At 34.7% G+C, this 22,658-nt stretch overlaps 1 protein-coding gene across 6 annotated transcripts in view; it reads right to left on the reverse strand.

Moving 5' to 3' along the window:
• EFR3A (EFR3 homolog A) overlaps nucleotides 1-22,658 on the reverse strand; it is a 181,217-nt gene that overhangs the window by 106,913 nt on the left and 51,646 nt on the right. For all 6 annotated transcript variants that reach the window (XR_013824491.1, XR_013824492.1, XR_013824493.1 and 3 more), the window contains 11 exons: nucleotides 22,036-22,114; nucleotides 19,737-19,872; nucleotides 17,822-17,989; nucleotides 13,733-13,847; nucleotides 12,229-12,280; nucleotides 10,693-10,865; nucleotides 10,147-10,222; nucleotides 5,206-5,367; nucleotides 4,433-4,564; nucleotides 3,163-3,230; nucleotides 2,068-2,195 (listed from right to left, as the gene is read on the reverse strand). Coding sequence is in view for 3 of the 6 variants with exons in the window: in XM_079901358.1 (XP_079757484.1) it covers nucleotides 2,068-2,195; nucleotides 3,163-3,230; nucleotides 4,433-4,564; nucleotides 5,206-5,367; nucleotides 10,147-10,222; nucleotides 10,693-10,865; nucleotides 12,229-12,280; nucleotides 13,733-13,847; nucleotides 17,822-17,989; nucleotides 19,737-19,872; nucleotides 22,036-22,114 (1,289 nt within the window). In the remaining 3 variants the exon portion in view is untranslated. The remainder of the gene's footprint in view (nucleotides 1-2,067; nucleotides 2,196-3,162; nucleotides 3,231-4,432; nucleotides 4,565-5,205; nucleotides 5,368-10,146; nucleotides 10,223-10,692; nucleotides 10,866-12,228; nucleotides 12,281-13,732; nucleotides 13,848-17,821; nucleotides 17,990-19,736; nucleotides 19,873-22,035; nucleotides 22,115-22,658) is intronic.

The following is a 22,658-nucleotide window of genomic DNA, read 5'->3' on the forward strand; positions in this document are numbered from 1 at the left end:
GATAGGGACTGAATCTTAACATCTTTCCACCCCCCAAAGTCAGAAAAGTGCTTGATATATATAGTAGACTCTCAGTAAAGGTCTGTGGAATACATAAAAAAATAAACCTGGATCAATATGGATGACTGAACAATCTTTGAGCACACAGTTGGCAAAAATCAATTTATTAAGCACCTAACTGAACAGGCAAGGCAGTTAATTCTAGTGGTCTTACCTAACCAAATTATTTAATTTCAGTCTCACTATCCTCATTTGTAAACAAAGACAGTGCTACCTTCCTCACCAAACTACGTTACAGATTAACTGAGAACATGAATACAAAGTGCTTATCACAGTGACTGGCATACAGTTAGTGCATAATAAACGGCAGCTATATTTTGATGATGATGGGTGTATATGCATGATACACAACAAACTATTTTGTCTTTTTTCTTTTGATATATTGTTCTTAAATCCCTTATTTTTAAAAATGAATACCTGATGGTTATACAGCAAAAAGAAACTTTAATAACTGATTGATTATCCCATAAAGTATCACTGTATCTTCTGACTCTTTCTGCATTAAGGCAGGACACACATGTCACAGACTGGTTCTAAACTATCAAAATCTTTATAAATCAGAAAAACCTTATTTATACTGAGGGATTTCTGTGCAGTTATGTAGCTAAGTATATGCTGAAATACTCAGAATCCTCCTAGTCAATGATAGGGAGGCATTAAGAAAGAGAATATATCATTTTCAGGGGTGGGAGGAAATGGGAAGAGCAAACCACTTGTTAAAGAAAGTACCATAATTTTCATTAAAAATTGTTTACAGTTAAAGGAATAGGGTAAAAGGAAATAACAAGGGGTGAAAATAAACTACGGCTATGGGGAAGGTAGAGAAAAATAATAACTGAACTCACAACTGTATAAAATATACAGGCCACTGGCTCCATTTTCTAGAAGGCAAACTGTATACAGCTATTTTCCTAGAGGACAGGTGAGGGAAAGGGCAAGCCAAACTGACACTTGGATTTACCTTTGTACTTGTGCCTGGGTTTATAAGGTTTTTTGCCTGAAGGAAAGAGAGCTAAATCCAAGTTATAAGAATGAAATAGTTTAAAAGTCTGTTTTAAAAATTCTTTTAAATTACAAAGCTCTACTCATGTTTTATTCTTAGCACTTTTATTTCCCCAAGGAACTCATGAGGAATAGAATTTTCTATACTATGAAATTTAAAAGAAAATGCAAAATCTTTCATTAACATCTCAGACTATTATAAATAACTATCATTGTAATAAATGTATATATTTTGGATCCACATTATAAAAAGATAGCTATTCCCAAAGATTGTGTTACTTCTAGTGATTAATCCAGAAAACTACCTAACTGAAATCAAACAGTTCTCTTATAGAACAGAGGTATCCCCAAAGGAAGAACTAGTTTTTCTACCAAATTTAATATTTATACAGTCATCAAATGAAAGTGAAGGTATAAGATAAAAATTCTTTGATTTTAGTTTTCAAAGTAAAACTGAGTGCAAGACACCATGCAGTTTTGCCTTGAAACAAAACAGAATTATCTCAGGCAATGAAAGGAACAGAAGGAAATACATAATGCACAGAGGGAAACATATTCTTAACTTAAAAAGTTTGCAGATTTCTTTACATAGCAAATAGTCTGTAGCCTTTCAAATGACAAAAATTACCTAATTCATTAAGGTCAATAGTCACAAATCACTAACTAAACAATTTTCACCAATTTCCCTAAGTTAAACACAATATTGCTTAAAGAGTAAAGATCTCACTTTGCTTCTCTGTTTAAAGGATATTATTATTCAGTATAGTATCAATAATATATGAAGTATAATAACGACAATCACTTGAGGATTCAATATGCTCATGATAAAATCATATACATGTTTTTAGAGATTTACTAAAGGTTTTCAAGAGCAAAACTTTAAAATAGAAGTAAACTCTCTTAAGCTAGTAAGTATACAAACATAACTAACTTTCTAACTGGGCTAAGAGAAAAACTGCTGACACATCATCACTAGAGTAAGAGTTCTAATTACCTTCCTCTTACCTGTTACTTGTGGTACGTACGGTACTGACAATCTCTCAACACTATAGCCACTGCCACCTAGTGACTCTGCAATCTTGTTGGTCAAAAAGTACAAATTTTTGTCATGCTTCTCTAAAGATTTTGGAAGCCTGTCAAGTTGATCAAAAAAGAAGTCATTTAGTATTATTTAAATTACTGAGCAAAAATAAGTTAACATATAAACATTTTAGATCAAAGCCTAAATATAAATATAAATGCAACTTAAACTGTAATTAGTAATAGAAAAATCAGTGTATTTTAGGTGGCTGATTTGAGCTCTTTAAAAACATGGTTATGTGGACCCATACATGAAGCATTCTGCTGCTTCTTTCCCTAGTAATGTCCCAACGGTGAAGTCAGCCTTACATGATTCCACTGGTATTCACACATTAAATGATGAAGAGGACTAAATTCAGCTTTAACTTTCATGCTAATTAAAAATCTACTGAGAGAAGAAAATAAAAATGAAGCCCCCTGACTGTTAATGAAGATATTAGCCAACTAAGTGATAGGAAGCACCTGGCTAAGACCTACGATTTCAATTTCCTTTCAAACTGCTTAATATTATCTTATGTGCATGCTTTCAATATTAAACTGGTTTTAGAGCCCAAAAGTTTGAATAAACTATTTTTCATATGTATTTTTTTGTTTGGACAGCAAGAAAAAAATTCAGGGTATAACACTGATTTTCCGTAATACATTGTTTCTCCTACAGCTTTATTAATATTGTTGTCTATTACTGAGAATCTTGAACAGGATATTGTATTCTCTTAAAGGAGTGTTCACTTATATATCAGAACATGCTATATTTAAGAGATATACTTCCATATTAAAAAAAGGTCAGATAAATTTTTTCATCAAAGATTGATTCCATGTGTTCATGAGTCTACATTTATACTTTACAAGAACTTTTATAGCAAGAGAAACAAGTTAGATGAATTAAATGACAGAAACATAAAACGATGAATATTTTAAAACACCAGAAAATTATTCTAACAGTAGTTTACTCCTTTGTAATTATCACTGATTGGTTTCCCAAGTCAGTGCCCCTCCTTAAAATGTAAAGAATTAACATACATGCACTTATCTCTGAAAATATGCTCTGGTAGAAAATAAGGGGCTTCCATAGTTCGAATTTCAATAACCTGAAAAATATTCAAAAACAAAACAAAATAAAAATCAAAAACCTCACTCCTCAGGACCCTGCCACAAAAGTTTGGAAAACTAAAAATACAGAAACAGAATCTAAACATTTATACGAAATACCATCATTTTATTTTGGAATTTAAGCTACATTTAGAGTCCAAAAGCAGAGTTCACTTTGTTTTCACATTTATTATTTTAAAAAGTCAGCAGGTAACAAAATCATGATAGTAAAATAATACAGGTTGTAAAAAAAAAAAAAAAAAAAGAGGATACATTACATTTGATTAAACCTACTACAGAGGGATTAGAAGCTGTACTTTCTCAAATGCCCTATGTGGGAAATGCCTTCACAAGCGCCAGGCCCTCGCTGTCCCCTCTCCTCTGCACCACCTTCTGCAGCACGTGCAGGTGGTCTCAGCGCTCTTGTGAAGTCTGGCTCCTCCACTCACCTGGGAGCCACTTAAAGGGGGACCCTGCTTTCATAGCATTAGTATCTCTAATGGCAGATGTCAAATATTCACTCAAACATTTGTTTAATGAATGAATGAGTTTTACTTCTTAGAATGTTCTAAAAACCTACATTTTAGCAAGGACTGAGAGATGTGCTTCCAATTTCATAAAAATGAGGTTCTCCCTGAAAGATGTTTTTAAAGAATAAAAACTACAGTGGACTTTTTCTGCCAGGTAAGTTAGGAGCTCTGAAATGTATACTAAATCATGCCAGTAACTATTTAATGAGTCACTGCTGAGAAAGCTAAATACAGTTGAATGACACAGGACAAATCTCTGAGAGGCATATTAATTATTCAACTTTTGAGATCTAACTCAAGTAGATTCGTTTAAAACAATAACAACAAAAACAGTATAATTAAAGAAATATTAGATACTAAGATTCATAACGGTTTAAAAGGAAAACAATTATATAAGAAATCACATGAAGTATTTTAGAAGAAAATCATATATTCTACTCAACCATTACACAGAAAAATTCTAATACAACAACAGGCATCAAAGAAAACCTAACACTAGTCATAGTTAGAGCTGTAGTGTCGATTTTGTCACTATTGAAAAAGTCATGCATACTTTTATAGCATTATCTTAATAATTTGGTAATCATCAAAATTAAAAATAATCATCACTGGAAGAAAATCCGCCACTTTTGTATAAAAATCAAATTCGAGGGCTTTTCTAAATACATTACCTTGCTAACATGCTGGCAAAACGCAGGGACAGCTATCATCTGACTTACAAAGTTGAGGTATGCAGCAACCAGCGCCATGATTCCACAACGATGGAACATTGACAAATTATCCTCATTGATAATTGCACTGTCCTTTAATAAAAAACCAAAAAACAAACACTGACAGATCAAGGTCTTACGCTTCAATAGCATTTTCTCCATGATTAGACTAAAAAACTGCAGGTAGTCTGGAATGCTAACAAAAATGTCCCCTTATAAGAAGCTTTTTTAAAAAAAAATTCTAAAAAGAGAATAAATGCCCATTTATAAGAGACTTAAATCTCTCAATTCAAACAGTTCTTTAGGAAAGCCTTTCCTAAAGGAAACGTGGGCGTGGGCAGAATATATATAAGATATATAAAAATAAATATATATATTCTCGTTGCATACTGTCCTGTGATTGTGTAACACTTAAACTCCAATTAAACAACTACATGTATGTAATTCTTATTATTTAACGACCATCTTCCCCGCTAGGATGGGCACAGGGACCATGCTGTCTTTTTCATCACAGTACTCCTGTGGCCTTGAACAACAGTTAGCACACAGTCAATACTTACTCAACATTTGTTAAAAGAATAAATGAATGGAATCATAGCCTTGAGTATTTTAGATTTAAAACTAGACATCTCACTTAAAAAACTCATGTCCTTGGATAAAGGCAATAGTATTTTAAAGATGGTGTCTAATTCATGAAAGAATCCTTTCTTCAAGGAAAGGTTATGAAAACATACCTGTAAAGCAATGGCTAATCGAATGAGATCAATAACCACTTCTTCATTGGCCAATTCAATAGTTATAAGGGCAAGAGAAGTATAAAGTAGCTCATAGTTTTTCTGAACATTGTCCTCCTCTTTACAGCCCAAATATATGTGCCGATATAGCTGTTGCCCATTCTGAAAAGGGGAATGACAGAGGAAAAAGATAATTTTGCTTAAAATGTAGCAAGGCAGATTTTACATGCATATATAACCTCTTAAAACGTAGCTATCTTATTACATAACTTAACATGGAAGAGATTTAGGCTGATAATCGGAGGGTCAAATTATATTCCAATTATTAACATCAATAACTACACCAATATATAACTACAAACTAATATTGGAGTTGAGGACAAACTTAAGTAAAAACAGCAAGTAAGAAATAGTTCCAGTGTAAACAATGAAAATGTTTTTAATACTAATTTGAAAAGACAAGCAAATTATAGACTGATTTGAGAAAAACTGAAACGAACGGCAGAATTACGGGAGCTTTGGCAATGCTAAGAACATTTGGCTGAGAGGAAATGGACTCAGGCTTTCCCGCCTTAGGGAACAACCTCCTGTGAGGTGAGTTGCTGTCCAGGGAAGAGCATCTCCAGGTTCTGCTACACTTTTGTCTGAAGTGACGACGGCACATCTATAAGCCCACCTGTAGGGAAGAGGTTACAGACACACCCCAGGGACTGCGAGAGGGTCCCCTGTAAACCAAACTCATCTAAATATGTTAATAAAGAATATAAAAGCCTTGCTGTCTAAAGCATTCCTGGGTATAGGTCTAACTGCCAAGTGAGAGCTAACAGAAATAAGGGAGTTTTTCCCATTTCAAGTTACTATGTGGTAATTAACTCAACGTGTTGCACTAGTTCTCAACACAAACTGTAAGCTACAATCACTGGGAAATGGGAGGACCACCATGCTTCCTCCCCACTAGTCACCACTGCCCACCCCTGATATGATTTAACCCGTCAGTGGTGAAACCCAGGCATCGGTGTTTTCAAAGCATGAAGCTGCCCCGGTGACTGTAACGTGCAGCCAGGGTAAGGCCTGCTCATTCCCATGTGGAGGGGCTTGAGCTTAACACTCCAAGCTCAAGTTTCTGTTTCTCAGAAGGTTCATCTGCTTCCTCACTTCAGGAGAAAGAAATGAGCAACAGCAGCACAGTCTCTGGAAGCCAGCCTGTCTTTAAAGGTATGCATTTTGCTCTGTCCTCTATTTAACATGCACATGGACCCACCCAGGTGAGGGTGGCCATAGTCCTCCAGCTGTGCCAGTGACTGGTTAAATAAGTCTGTTCAGGTCTGTGGTTCAGTATTAGCAAGTGGGGGGTTTCTTGGCTACAGATACAGAGCTATGTATGCTCTCCTAACAGATTTTTCTTTATTTCTGAAGATGACATTTTGGTTTCCATCTTTCTGAACCCAGAGTTTGTCTCTCTCTCAAAAGATTCTATACTCTGGTGTGTAACAGTCTATGTATTGGGCCCTCTCCAATCCTTTTCTTTCTCTCTTTTTTTTTTAACAGCTTTATTGGAGTATAATTGCTTTACAATGGTGTGTTAGTTTCTGGTTTATAACAAAGTGAATTCGTTACACATACACATATGTCCCCATATCTCTTCCCCCTTGTGTCTCCCTCCCTCCCACCCTCCCTATCCCACCCCTCTAGGTGGTCACAAAGCATCGAGCTGATCTCCCTGTGCTATGCAGCTGCTTCCCACTAGCTATCTACCTTACGTTTGGGAGTGTATATATGTCCATGCCACTATCTCACTTTGTCCCAGCTTACCCTTCCCCCTCCCCGTATCCTCAAGTCCATTCTCTAGTAGGTCTGTGTCTTTATTCCCTTCTTACCCGTAGGTTCTTCATGACCTCCAATCCTATTCTTAAATCTGACGTTCCTAAACGTCATTAACAACCATTAAGCAGTGCTTACACACATGGGAGTTTAAACTTCAGGTTCCTTAGTAATTCAAGTTTATTTTTAAAAAATTACCTACTACATACCTACCATATTAGATAAAATTAAAATCTAACATTAGGTATTATAATATTATAGTGAAAACAGACATAATGACTTCAAAAAGTGGTTTGGCATTGTCTAGTAAATTTGAAGAATGCATAACTTATTACTCAGCAATTTCTCTCCTACAGGCATCAGAGAAATGAGAGTTATATACAGCACAATACATGGACAAGAATGTTTACAGCCGTACTGCTCATAACAAACCCAAACTGCAAACAAGTCATACGTCCACCAACAGAATGGGTAACTTGTGGTATATTCATGTCATAAAATATTATAAAGCTACACATGTGAATGAATTTCACCAAAACAAAGCTAAATGAAAGAAAGAAAACATAAAAGAATACATAAGGTAGGGTTCCTTTCACACAAAATACAAAAACTGATAAAACGACACTGTACTGTTCAGGGATATACAGATATACTTAGGTGGCAAAACTGTAGGGAAAAAAAGCAAGGAATAATATTCATGAAAGCAAGAACAGTGATTACCTCTTGGGGAGAAGATGGAGTTGTAAACAAGATGGGCATGTGGGATGATTTTAGCTGTACTGCTGTTCACTTAAAAGTAGTTAAAATAATAATGCCTATATATTTTACATTTCATAATAAGAAGTACATTTTTTTTTTTTTGCCGTACGCGGGCCTCTCACTGTTGTGGCCTCTCCCGTTGCAGAGCACAGGCTCTGGACGCGCAGGCCCAGAGGCCATGGCTCACGGGCCCAGCCGCTCCACGGCATGTGGGATCTTCCCGGACCGGGGCACGAACCCGTGTCCCCTGCATCGGCAGGCGGACTCTCAACCACTGTGCCACCAGGGAAGCCCCAGAAGTACTTTTTTTCTACATAATCCTTAATTGATAAAACACTAACAAGAGCTCTTTCATACAGTGACATTCTGCCAGGAATTTAGCTCTAGGAGAGTAGCCCTGGCAGGTGAGGAAACAGCTGTTTGGAACAGCTGAGTGGAAACAGCTGTTTTCTCTTATCTGGAAATACACCCTCATTAGGATATTAGAGCTGAAAGGGCACCTCCCAATGTAATTTGTAAGGGCACCTTGCCCTGGGACAATTTTTCAAACTTAGATCCAATGTCTAAGATGTCCCTAAAACAGTCAGATGGAGCAGTTTTAGGCTGGGTAGTCATCTGAGACACAGGTGCCTGGACATAATGCTTGCATGGAAAAGCCAAAGGTACTGTCCATTCTAAACCGCAAGCTTCTCTTAACCAAAGGGCAGTCCACAGTCCCCTGGCTATAGACCTCAATTTTTTTTCTTCAGGTCTTCATTGAAATTTCCATAAGCGGCTAGTTAAAGTTGCATATGAAAACCAAACAACATTTTTACTGATAAAATAAATTAGAAAGTAAATGAAAAAGGGTGTTCAATTGTAAAAATAAAATTTGATAAAGGAAAAATGTGAACAGATTGTTCCTAAAGAAAAATATACTAAAGAAATGGTTTATACTAATGGTAACAAATGCTTAGCCAGGTTAAGTTATTTTAAATTATAAAATGGAAGGAAGACTAATTCAGAGAACAGTTTAATGATTCAAAATTTAACAAGGAATAAATAAATAGTCTAACCTTTCAGTCAAACCATACTCTTGCAAATTGATTGGCTAGCAAAATTAAGCACAAAGGATTATTTCTATCATACTAGATAAAATAAAATCAATCCAGTCCCAAAGTTCAGGATTGCTTAATGTCATGATGTTAAAGTAAAAAAACCCCAAATTAACTATCAGTAAATTTTTAAAACTCATTCTATCACTCGATTAAAAGTTCCTCAGTTATGGGGCATAATTTCTTTGATTAACTAGATGATATAAAATATGGAAAAAAAAGAAGTTGGAAAGAGTTAATGCCTTTGACCTATCATTAACCACTTTTTTCATACACAATACAGTCAAACTTAAAAGAACTCTTTTTATTCACATTAATTTAGGAAGAGTGATAGTTTGTAAATTATTTTTCAAATGAAGTTTTTAAACTGTGAGGCCATTAACTTGAAACACAGCAATCAATATTAACGGATAAGGACAAAAAAATAAAAGATGGTGACAGGAAGAAAGCGGGGTCTGACAAAGAGCCAAAGATGATCAGGGATTATAGATATCTGTACCTATCTTCCTATAGGTCTGTTGTTCTCTGCACCTCTAAAGATCCAGGCTCACCAAAACTGTGATTTATCCACCAGAACTGTGATTATACTGAGGTCAGTTAGCACACAGGGCATGCTTACTGTTGTATCTCTCAATATTGAGCTCAGCGTCTGGCAATACTAGGTGCTCAAGCTTTGCATGAAGAATAACTGCACAGAAAGTTTATGTGATATACTAAAGAACTTTAGATGCCATAATTTTCTAAATTCAGCCATTTGCCAATACGCCTACAAAACTGAAGTGATCATTATGATAATCTAGCTAAATTCTAGTTATACAGGCAGAGATTCTGCCTACCTGACCTTTATACCCCAAATAATGCACAGAATAATGCCTAATACACACTAAATACTCATTATATGTATTTAATTAATGATGGTAAGTATTCTCAAAAGCTTGAAGCTTTCTATTAAGGACCCATTAAAAGCGAAAGCAACATTTGTGTTTGGGGTGGGGAGGAGGGCAGGGCAGCAATCACAGAGAGACATTTTACTGAAAGGGAGAAATCTGGAACTATCACAGCAGACTGACCACCCAAAGCTTAAACGCAGGCCGGAGGAGACGCCATCAGGACGGTGGTGGCAATGTAGGGAGCTGAAGATGGCTTCAGATCTTCAACTCCAAAATGCTATGGCTTCATTTTACGGTTATCGATCAATATAAAACTACCTAACAATTCAAATGGCTATAACTTAAGTCATGCATTCTTTTTCAGAAGATAATCTTACCTTTTTCATGAAACTTGTGTCTTGTCTACAAATCTTTTCTCTTTTTATTTTTAGGTCAGCCACATCTGGTATTATTCTAGAGACAATCAATGCATCATTTTTAATGAACAGCACACTTAGTTATATCATATCTTATATGATGAATCAGCTATACTTAGGAGTCTGAACTATTTAACACTCACTTCAATGAGCATTTTAAATAAGCCTATATGTAATGATACTACTGAATTACCAAGTTTAATCAAGTAGAATTGCGTAAAGTAATCTTGACTTCTGATGTCATTCCTAAGTTTAAAGCAAAACCAAAATAAAATTTATGTAACTAGTGATTACTAGTAGATGAGATCTCTGAAAGTACATTAAAAGACCTTCAACACTGACTATCTTAAAACATATTAATAATTAAATTGTCACAATACCAATTAAATAAAATTCTGGATTAATAAAACCTGAAAATCCTAGATTAAAAAAATTATAATACTTAAATACATTAACATAGAAATCTGAAAACATTACCATTAAGCCTATTTTCAAGTAGCACATTACCTGATCCCTCGAAGCTTTGCCCTATTGTCATGGCGATCCATGAGATTATGCATTACTTCCAAGACTAACTGTCTCAGTTCATAGTCTTCCATGAGGGATGGTGATAACAAAGGATCCAGAAAAGACCCCGGCAGTGCAGTAACTATTGTTTTTGCTTTGTATCCAGAGGTTACCTGATTATAGGGAGGAAAAACAAAGGAACAAACAAAAACATCTTTGTCATGAGTCCTTCTTTGGTAAAACTCTCAAGCTGTTTCATAAGAACCATAAGCTTAGAGAAAACAGCAAGTATGGAACAAGCCTGAAGGAAAAACTAAAAGGAAATTTGTGAGATGATGAGGATTTTACTGAATTTACAAAAACATCATTCATAGAGTTAATAAAATTAATAATAGCACACATTCACCATATGCCAGGCATGAATCTAAGCACTATATGTGTATTAACTTCATCCTTACCATATTCCTATGAGGCTAGGCATTAGTGTACCCCCATTTTGTAAAAGAAAACTGAGGCTCAGAGAGACTAAGAATATATGGAACAGGTAGTCAGTCCTAAATGGATATAAGGAGACCAGGCAGCAAATAACACAGGTAAGACCTGAAAATTTTAAAATGGCAAATAATTCTTTTATTTTAAATTAGGCAATTTAGGTTAATAGGGAAGCATTTTCATTTTGGAAAGCTGTACTTTATTCTTTATTTGATGTGACATTTCTGAGTGTATCCCTATGTCTAAAGTTGGAGCTTTTAATTAGCATATACTTTAATGCTATTAAATAGTTTAACCATACCACACAGAAGTTCATTCAGTTGACTATGTAGTACAATTAGGATTAGAGACAAGGTTATTTACTCAGGGAATTTATTTAATAAAAAGGCTTAGGACCAAATGAAATTTCATGTGGGTAATCTCTATTTATATTCAGGATTACTAGCATACATAGAACATCTAACATTTATATTTGGGCACTCATTATAGGATAAAGGTGATTTTATAAGTGAGCAGAAATTGGTGGGACAATTACTACCCACCTAGAAAAATTTAAAATATATCCATATCTTATACCACATACAAAAATAAACCTCAGATCAAAGTTCTACATGTGGAAAGCTGAATTTTAAACCTTTCGTAAGAAGATATAAACAAATGTGTTTATATCATCAGAGTAGGCAAGGAGCTCTCAAACAAGATACAAATAAAAAAGCAAAGATCACATAGGAAAGGACTGACAAATCTGGCTCTAGCTGGGCCCAGGCATCTTCATCTATAAAATGGCAACGCTTCCTGCCCTCGGTATGTTTCATCATTATGAAGATCAAATAAGATGACAGAAGAAGTGAGGAATAAAGAATAAAAGTAAAATTTTAAAGAATGAAAAGCATAATATTCAAGTATATAAACCACAGAAAAAAAACTTACCGTAAATACTATCTTATAATACAAGAAAAAGAAACTGATAATGTGAAGCTATTCTTTTAACCTCCTTAATAATTTAGGGTTAAGTGTGTTCTTCACCTGTCTTAAATTCCTTACCATAAGTAAAGATCTCAGCAACATTATCTGAATCCGCCTGGTTCCCAAATCCCTAAAATATACAAATAGTGGTATTATCTTATTAATAGGAATTAACTTCATTTCCTTAGATTATTATTTATTGATTTTAAAACTCTATTCATATTAGCTATATAGAGTTTATTTTCATACTAGCTAAAGTCAAGGCTCACTTTACACTCTAAAGTAAATTTCACATGAATTAAAGGGTTATATGTTAAAAAATAAATCAAATTTGAACAAAGAAAATTAAAAAGCTATTGGCTCTCAAAGGAAACAGACCTCTACACGTAATGACATGAAAAGTCAGTTGTATGAATACACAACAAAACAACCTCAATTAAAAGATACTATAGGGCCTTCCCTGGTGGTGCAGTGGGTAACACTCCATGCTCCCAGTGCAGGGGCCCTGGGTTCGATCCCTGGTCAGGGAACTAGATCCCACATGCATGCTGCAGCTAAGAGTCTGCACGCCACAACTAAGAAGCCCACATGCCGCAACTAAGACCTGGTGGAGCATAAATAAATAAATGAATATTTAAAAAAAAAAAAAGATACTATAAATTGGAGAACAGATCTATTGCAAATATAATTGACAAACATAATATCTATTTAACATATATTAATAAGCAGGTAAGAATGTGCCTAAATAATTCTAATATAAATAGTTCTTCAAAAAAGAATTAACAAATGAAGAAAGGGTTCTCTAATTAATGGCCAAATAAATATAAGTCAAATAAGAGTATCATTTCCTTATTAAATTAGCAACATACAAACATATTTACAAACTAAGGCTTTAGCATGTTGTAAAATCAAAGCAAATCTATAAAATGAGGGGAGGGGGCCAAGACATATGATCTTTAAAATAACTTTCAGTTCTAGAACTCTAGAAATAAGTAAACATTCCTTCCACAGTGACAAACTTGAAACTTTACCCTAAATAATCTACATATATAGAAAATGCCCAGGCTGAATAGACCTTCCACCTAGCCAATATAAGAAAATTTGAGAATTTATGATATACTGAAAACTGATTTTAAAAGCATGCAATGTTTTTTTTGTTTTGTTTTGTTTTTTAATTTTTATTGGAGTATGGTTGCTTTACAATGTTGTGTTAGCCTCCACTGCACAACAAAACGAATCAGCCATACGTATACAGATATCCCCTCCCTTTTGGACCTCCCTCCCATTTAGCTTACCACAGGGCATTAGTAGAGTTCCCTGTGCTATACAGTATGTTCCCATCAGTTGTCTATTTTATACACAGTATCAATAATGTATATGTGTCAACCCCAGTCTCCCAATTCCTCCCACCCAAGCATGCAATGTTGATTCAACTGCTTAGCAATCTAGTGCCATAACACCCCCACAGGACTTTTATTACTGAGTAAAAAGACAAAACATTTTACAGATTTAAGATAAAATTTAATATAAGATTAAATTCAACTTTACAGTTTGAGAACACAGAACAACTACATACACATACCCTAGTTGACTGATATCCAAAGTATGGGTGGATGTTCCAAAGACAGGTACTTTCCCCATAATGAACATCATGATTTCTGACCTCTGATAATCTGGTAGGTTACTTCCAAAAAATCCTATAAAAATATTAAGATATATTTAAGATAAATTTTGCAAATGGAAAAGTTCATTTTTCCATATAATAAAAAATCATAATATATTTTTAACCACAGCTTTCAATATGTGGTAAAATAATGTCTTTGAGCTACATGTAAGTCTAAAGATATTATAATTTCTTTGGTAAAAATCATTTAATGATGTACATTATAAGATGTGTATAATGGACTAATACTTAGATTAAGATAAATGTTTGAAAGTCTTTTGCATACAGTTAACAGTGGCAAATCATCAATTTGAATTGACTGGAGTTTTAGAGAAAGGAAAAAAAAAACTTTTGGTAGTATTTCTGATGAAACCCTTGTTCCCATTTTGTAATCCTAAATTCCTGTTCTAGTAAGAAAGTCAATAATTAGGCCTACTTTGGCTTCCCCAGGATTGTTGAGATGTTCTAGAATGCCATTATAATGAGCCAGATTTACAGTCTAACACTGTGGGTTAATTCAGTATTAATTCAATATACATAATTCAAATTATTTACTTATTTGTCATTTTTCTCAAGGAACTCTTGGGTATTGTGCACATTTTGAATTTATCTGTTATAGCTTTGGAAAGTTTACTTCCTCGTCACAGAAGACTTAGGACACTTAATAATCACTTACTCAAACTTTTAACCCTGTTGTTTCTTTGAAAGATCAGAACAGGTATTAAAACCTGGCTATTTTTTGATCATTTCTTAAAATGCAACATAATCATTACAGAAATCTACATTTTCAATATTTCTTTAAGAGTAAATTAGTTTTTCAACTTAACTCTTCAGCCTGTATTACTGGAGTTAATAATCTCTTTCTATAAATTCAAATTGTTCTATTTATCATTTTGATTAGATCTAGGGGTAAAACTCATTTCTCTTTATAACATACTCTAGCAATCAAAAATCTCATGATCTGAACATTATTCAATCAGCATAAAGTATATTATTCTACCTAACACTTGAGCACATATTTATGGGGTAAGAAGCTACTTTGTATTTGTATCCTTACAGCAACAAATAATAGTACCTTATGAATCTAGGTACTATTATTTGTGTCAGTTTCGTCTTGTAGAAATTAGGATAAGAGAGGTTAGGAATTCATACAAGAAATTACACAGCTAACACTAAGACCTGAGGTGAGATCTATTCACATTTCCAAAGCCTATGTGTGTTATTATTACTCTCTGCTTCCTCTCTATAAGGTATTTTCAACTTTCCAAGAACCCAATTACATATGTTCCTCATCACTGTGCAAAACTGGTCACTGATTTTCTGTTCCAGGCAAGCTGGTCATTAACCACAAAGATGGAAATTTTCCAACAAGTCAACTGTGAGGACAGCCAGAAAGTTAACTCATTCTCTATTCCCATTGTTTGTATTTGAACTGCTGAATAGAAGTGCTAATGAGCCTCCCCAAAAGAGCAGAGCATTATTTTAAAAGAGCGAGCTTGGCCAACCGCCTCCTGTCTTCAAGGGCAAAAGCTACAGCAGCCCTGTTCTGTGTCCCACCGATATTCACGTGACCTGATAAAGAAAGAATACTGAGAACTTCTGAAAGAAAATATTGAGGAAAGCAGAAGTGTGATTTAAATAAAAGTCTTATTCACTGTGCCACACTGCATTGTTTTTCTCTGTTTTAATTTTCACATTATTCTGAATGTGTTATGTCGCAGAAATATTGCTTGTCTGTGGTATATACATTTTATAACAACATACTTGAGAAACAATAAATACTCTAGAGTAAAACAGTGACACTGAATTAACTAGAAGTCACTACAGCAATTTAAATTAATTCTCTGAAAACAAGACTAGCTGATTTGATATACCATCTTAAAATATCACAGACACCCTGGGCCTTTGCCCTAATGAGGACAATTTCTATGCACATGATGAGATTGTGATTAGGTGAAGCATAGGTACTACCCCAAGCAGATCAACCAAAGGCGTCCACAAGGTAGGAGTCATGTGCATCAAGAAGCCCAAGCATATGGCCTGGTGTTAAGCTCAATACGTTCAATAAAAACGTGCTGAATGTGCATGCGTAATGCATGTATGCATATCCATAAAACTTTAGAAATAAACAAAGGAAAACTCTGCATTAAATATTCCAAAGGACTATTATAAACAAGTCGCCCATAGGTAGGATATTACTCAAATAAAAGGCATAAACTGAGCTCCAGAATAAATTTATATGACTCTATTATTAGTAGAAACTATTAGCAACCACTAGAGATTAGGTACTAAACCCAAGAATACAACTCAATTTGGAAATTATCCTAGAAATCATACAGTTACATTAAAATGTGATCTGGATACTCTAAAGAAAAGAGGAGGGTTAAAGTAGGAAGAGTTTGATTGCTTTAATTTGTATTTATATACAGTCTGATCATTTAATTTCCCAAAAAATTCCCCATGGGTTTCTTTCTTTCTTTTTTTTTTTTTTTAAGTAAGTTCTTTACCCTTTTACCCTTTGTGTGTGTGAGGGGAAGGGGAAGCATATGATATTAAAGCCTGAGTATCAGTACCCAGATCCTGGTCTCTAAGTGCCTTTCCCCACTAAAAGGAACCACAGCTCCTCAGAGAAATGACTGATTCTAGGATTGGGGCAGGAAGTATAAAATGAACCTAAGGCTGTGCTTAAAAGAAATGTGGGGGGATATTACAAAGATATAGAAAATAGGGGCTCCACTGGCCAAATCTGGAACAGTTTGACCACCAAAATAATAATAATAATTTAATAAATACAGAATAAATTATGAAGATAAAAATATAAATCCATGAGCTCATACCACTGTATTTAAATAGATAAACACATGTATTCCTACATACATAAGTAGGGAGAAAAAGGGCTCTTGCTTACAATGAACCCTGAGTGCCAAGCTGATAACCATCATTTTGTAACCATCATGGTAAAGACTCTGGTTCAGCTAAGAATTTTGAATGGTTGCTACATCTAGGGGGTAGTTTGGATGGAGAGCAGAATATCTGCACGGCCTAAAAGTATCTTCTCAGAGACTGCTTATTATTTGCAAGGGGGAAAATGGAAACTGTGCAGCAGAGAAATAGAACAATACTTTGCGTGATCAAAACTAACATCACCAGCGAGAAGTAGGTGTACTTCTCCGAATGGGATAATCTGAGAAGAACACTATCACTTACGTAGTATCCAGCCAGGAACCCATAACCTGAATTTAATCATGAGGAAAGAGCAGACAAACCCATGTGAGGATATTTTTTTTTTTTAAGTGAGGGGTCAGGGGGACCTATAGTCTTAAAAAAATGCCCATATCATAAAAGGGAAATGTTCCAAACTAAAGGAACCAAAGAAACATCACAACTAAATGCAACTAAATGATCCTAGACTGGATGCTGGACCTAAGGAAAAACACGCTATAAAGGACATTATCAGGTCAAATGACAAAACTGAAATATGAAAGTTTGACTAAAGTACTGTATCAAAGTTAAATTTACTGATTTGATAACTGTACTCTGGTTATGTAAGAGTACTCTGGTTTATTCTTTGGAAAAATAATCTGTAGTAAAGAGCCATGCACTTACCATCCAGTGGTTAGGAAAAAAATGTAGATGTGTATACGTATGTATCTATGTCTCTCTATATGTATATATTTATATATGTGCTTATGTGTGCATATCTATATATACACACATATACATACACACACAGAGAAATGGAGAAAGGGATGGAAAAAGGCAGACAGAGAGAGAAAGGAAATGATAAAGTAAATGACATAAAATATTAATAGATGAATCTGGGTGAAGGGTATATACAGTGTTCTTTGTCGTATTCTTATGTTTGTTTATTTTCCAAACAGAAAGTTCTTTTAAAAGTCTAAGCTATCATTCACCTTTGACTAATGTCCCGTAAGAGACAAGTACCTTCTGTGAGGGCTTTCTGAATTGCTGTTTTCCAGAATAATTTGAAAAGTGAAATGTACTCACCTATTGTTTGGATGATAGCATTCTGCACAATCTTCTCATCACTGTCTTTGGAATTTGTGTTTAAGTTGGCACTGCTTATAGATTCTCCCTGTAAATCATGTGCTTCAAATTCAACACTGAGACGCAGATGTTTCAATAGGGTGTTAAAGACTTCCAGCACCGTGGGTCCTGCAAATGAACCCTGATGTAAGCAGATACATTCTTCTGGTAACGTACACTCAAATCCAATCCTCGTACTTCTCAACAGAGATTTCTGCATATTTTCTAAGTACTTGGAAATACTTCATAATTTATGAACTAACTAGCACATTAAGAAAGTAAATGAGAAATACCTAAATAAGAAAGTCTCCTAGCTATTCCAACAAACATTTACTGGGCATCTCTGAGCAAATCACTGTTTGAATCCTTGGTACAAACCACACAAAATGTGTATATTCATATAAAGATTACCAAAAACTTTCCATGTATCTAATCTTGTCTACTCAGAATAATGTGTACAGTATTGGGATAACCTGACTGTTGGGTCAGAATCCAGAGAACTATAATATAGCTCACTGTGGCCTAAGAAATTTATTTGGCATCTTTTGAGGCTGAAGAAGAAAGAATTTTGCCTCAATTATTAGACAGAAACTAGTCAATTTATCACATTCAGGTAAACTAACTATGCTCTCTGTTTTTAGTACTATAAATACTCTGCCTGTGTTTCTGGCACTGCATCTATCACGCTATACTTTAATTAGTGTTTTTATTTCTGCCTCCTACTCTAGATTCCAACGTTCTCCAGGACAGGCAGCCACGTTCAAATGCTTCTTTGAATGTACAGAACCTAAAACATAGCAACCTCACACATAATAGATATTAGCAGGTGAGACGATTCAGTCAAGGCATCACCTGTGTTTCACTTCATATTTCAAGTTAACTCTTCAATTAAGTAACCTGCTTCCATCTCTTTGAGATAAGTTATGAGTAATGACAAGTCCATATCCAAAATGCCCACTCTCATTTGACACTGAGTGAATATTAGAATATTTCAGCAGCTAATATACAGTTCCACTTTCATTTTGAAGCAAAGAAACCATAACTAGATTTTCCTCCTAACTTCAGTAATTTTATTAGGGACCCTTCCATTCTTCTAATCCCATGTGAGTGAAAAAGCATGATGTCTGACCTGTCCCTTCTCCTTGTTACCCCTCTAGTCAGTCAGTTATCAAATTCTGCTGGCTTTACGTTCCCATTTCTACTGCTGCCCATCAAGGTCAAGTTCTTTCTCTGTGCCTACAATGGTGACAACCACCTGTGACTTCTAATGTGTCCTACGCTTTGCAGCCAGATGAATTACCCTATAACACATCTCTGATGAAGGGTACAGTAAATCTTTAACTTGTGTCAGTCCACTGTAGAATGACACCTGTGGCCTGGCCACAAGTGGAACTTTAAGCCGCTTCTCGGGCTTCCCCCACACTACCACCATAAGTCCTCGTCAAACGGGCTACATAATACTTCCCTCCTGCTGATCCATTTTCCCTCCCTTCTCTGGACCCTGGTTTTCTTATGATATATGATCAAATTCTGCCTTGTATTACAGTGTAGGTAAAGTCATCTAACTCCAAGTAAACCATAACTTTCTTGAATTTGTACCCTCCCAATGTTTAGCATATAACTAACTGGTATTCAAGAATCTTTATTGGAAAAAAGGAGGAAGGGAAGAAGAGAATGATCTGGAGGGAAGTGTTTAACTGTAACTAAGGAAGTCTGACAACAGTCATGTGAACCTAACATTTCAAGAGAAATGAGAGCACATTTAAAAACATAGCAAATATTTTCAAACAGTTTTCCACACATTGCTATTCCTACTGAAAAAGAAAATTCTGAAAAAGGTTAATGAATTTTTTTGTGGGGGGGTGCTGGCACTCACCTATGGAACCTTTAGCAGCAATGGCAACAGCCTCTAACAGAACCTGAATAATACCTGCTCGAACTCGTGGAGAATCTTTTTTACGAGCATCAAGGTGTCCTAGAATCTCCTGGATCACATGGTGAGAATACTGAGCCTAAAAGAACAAAATAGTGTAAAAATATATGAACAATTACATGCATCCTGGCAGAATTCATAAGAATGATAAACCATGTGACACTTAATGGAACAATATGTAGCCATTAGAAACTGTTCTTTTTAAGAATAAATAGGGATACCAGAAAATATTTACGATATCCTGAGTGAAAGAAAGTTGTAAAATACTACGTTAAATAAAATTCTGTTTTTTAAAAAGTATATAAGACTGGAATTATATATGCCTACATATTAACACTGGTCATCTGAGGGAGATTTATGAGAAATTTTTACTCTCTTTGTACCTCTCTGTAATTCCACAAAGAATATTTATACACTCTTATAACTTGATAATAGGACAAAATGTTGTTAAAAAACAGACAGATTATGACATTTATAGTACTTCTCTCTTACCCAACCAGATACATACTATTTCTTATCATGGACATCTAGCAATGCTAAACAGTCAAAACTCTCATCTAATCAAGAGCCACTACCAAAATTAAAGTCTTAACAATGTGTACCTGACGAAATTTCCTGATCAGGGCCAGCTAGTTGAATGTTTTATGGACAGAGGTTGAAATATTACCTAAGAATGATTCTTATATCAATTTTATAGTAAATGGCAATTAAAACAATCAAATCTATCAGAAGTTTTGACTGTATCAGGATAGTCTATTAAACAGAAACTCCCATTCTGGTGGGTACTACCATGTAATTTTTGATTAATGGACCTCAAAAAACATATGGTGCACTTAAAGCTCCTTCTAAAGCAATGCTGTGGACCAGAAGTCATTTCTCAGACATATAATCAACAAATATTTATTGATTCCTTCAGTTTCTTCAACTTTGTAATTTACTTTACTTTTTGTAAAAAACAATTTCATCTAGTAACTAAATCTGAATGAGGAAGGCAAATGAAGAAATACAAGGCTACTGAAAACCAGGGGAACAGCCTTCATTATGTCCACAGATGGCCAGATCAACTTCTCACCTACTAAACTAAAATTAAATTAAAAGTTCTCATCAAAGGGGAAAGAAAATGTGCAACTATGTGAGGTGATGGATCTTGAGAAAACTTATTATGGTTATCATTTTGCAATGTTGTATACCTTAATCTTATATAATGTTATATGTCAATTATAATCTCAATAAAACTGGGAAAAAATTTTTTTAAATTATCCTTCCACACCCAAACCAGCTTTATAATAACTACCATGCATTGAAAACCTACATTATGCTAGGCATGCTATAGTAACCTAAACTTAATGTTGAATTTAGACCAAAAGCTCTAGAACAGAATGACCAGAATTTGAATCCTTACACTCTACCTGTGTACCCTTGAGTGAGGTGCCTGACCGCTCTAAAGGTCAGTTTTCTGATCCGTAAAATGGGGATAATAACAATATCTACTTCATAAAATAAGGAGGATTAATGAGATAAAGCATATACATAAGGTTACTAGCATATTTAGAGGTGTAGCCAGCACTTGATAAATGGTACCTTCTATCTTAATATAAAAATGAACCATTCAATGAATTCATTAACATTTCCTTCTCAGAAATGAGGAAATTGAAGCTCAGAGAGGCTAAATAATTTGCCCAAGTTCTATGCAACTAGTAAACAGCACATCTAGGATGAAAATCCTGGTATGACCTATACTAAAAGCTGTACTGCTTCTTACTACCTTATCTCCTTTAAATTAATGATGATTTTTTAGGGCATTAAAAATGTAGACAGTGTTAAAAAATAAAGACCTAAAATCCCACTTGAATTAAGAGCTAACTGGGTCTGTTCAAGTTTTAAGAAAACCAAGGCTGTCCTCTGCAGTAGATGAGAGTGCCTCGTCAGGTGCCTCAATGCATAAAGACTATAAATATCAATTCTAATATCAGTTTATCATAAAATATAAATGCTCAATAATGTATTTAATAAATGCACAATAAAGATTGTCATCATAAAATCATTTAGTTCTTTTTAATTAGATATTTTTTCATCTTGGCAAATAAGAATAAAAGCGGTAAATAAAGATAAATGAGACAAAGAACTAAATTAAGAACACGTCTTATCTCCTACATCGTTCTCTATCTCTGTCTGAGGACATGCTTATCGACACAGAACTAAAATTACTTATATATAAATATAACAGGTAACCAATCCTTACCTGAATGGAATACATTATAACTTTAAAGCAGTGAACTGCAAATTCATTGGGATCCCATAGTCTGTGATGATCTAAATGCCTGTAAATTAACAGTAAGAAAATTCCTTTAAGAGTTCCTTATTTTTGTTACACTTTCTCCTCTAGAACCCTCAACAATATGCAAAGCCTACCAATCAAAATAATATTATCTAAAAGAAAGTCAATGTTTCCATTTCCACAACAACTGCCAAATCCTTTCATAAAACAGTAACAATAAAAGACTAGAATATATACACACACACACACACACATATATACATACATACATATACATATATATATGATTTTTCAATACCAACATGAGCTGGCAAGAAAGAAAAGCCCCTCAGTCCAGACTCCACAAGAAGGTGAGAATCTGGAGAGGTAAGTATACATTGAAGCCAGCAGTTGTCTTAGGCACATCTTCAGATCTCTGGTAGCTGATAGCTAGTGGTTTAAAGGGTTGTACACACAGGAGACTGGAGACAAAGTTTAGGGTCCACCCAGGAAAGGTGGCTATCAGATCAGAAACACATGCATCAATTCAAGCCTTAAAAGACGACACCTTCAATGAATCTGGGGGAATGTTCTATGTTGTAGAAGAC

Source organism: Stenella coeruleoalba (genome assembly GCF_951394435.1).
Source record: "Stenella coeruleoalba genome assembly, chromosome: 17".
NCBI classification, from domain to species: domain Eukaryota; kingdom Metazoa; phylum Chordata; class Mammalia; order Artiodactyla; family Delphinidae; genus Stenella; species Stenella coeruleoalba.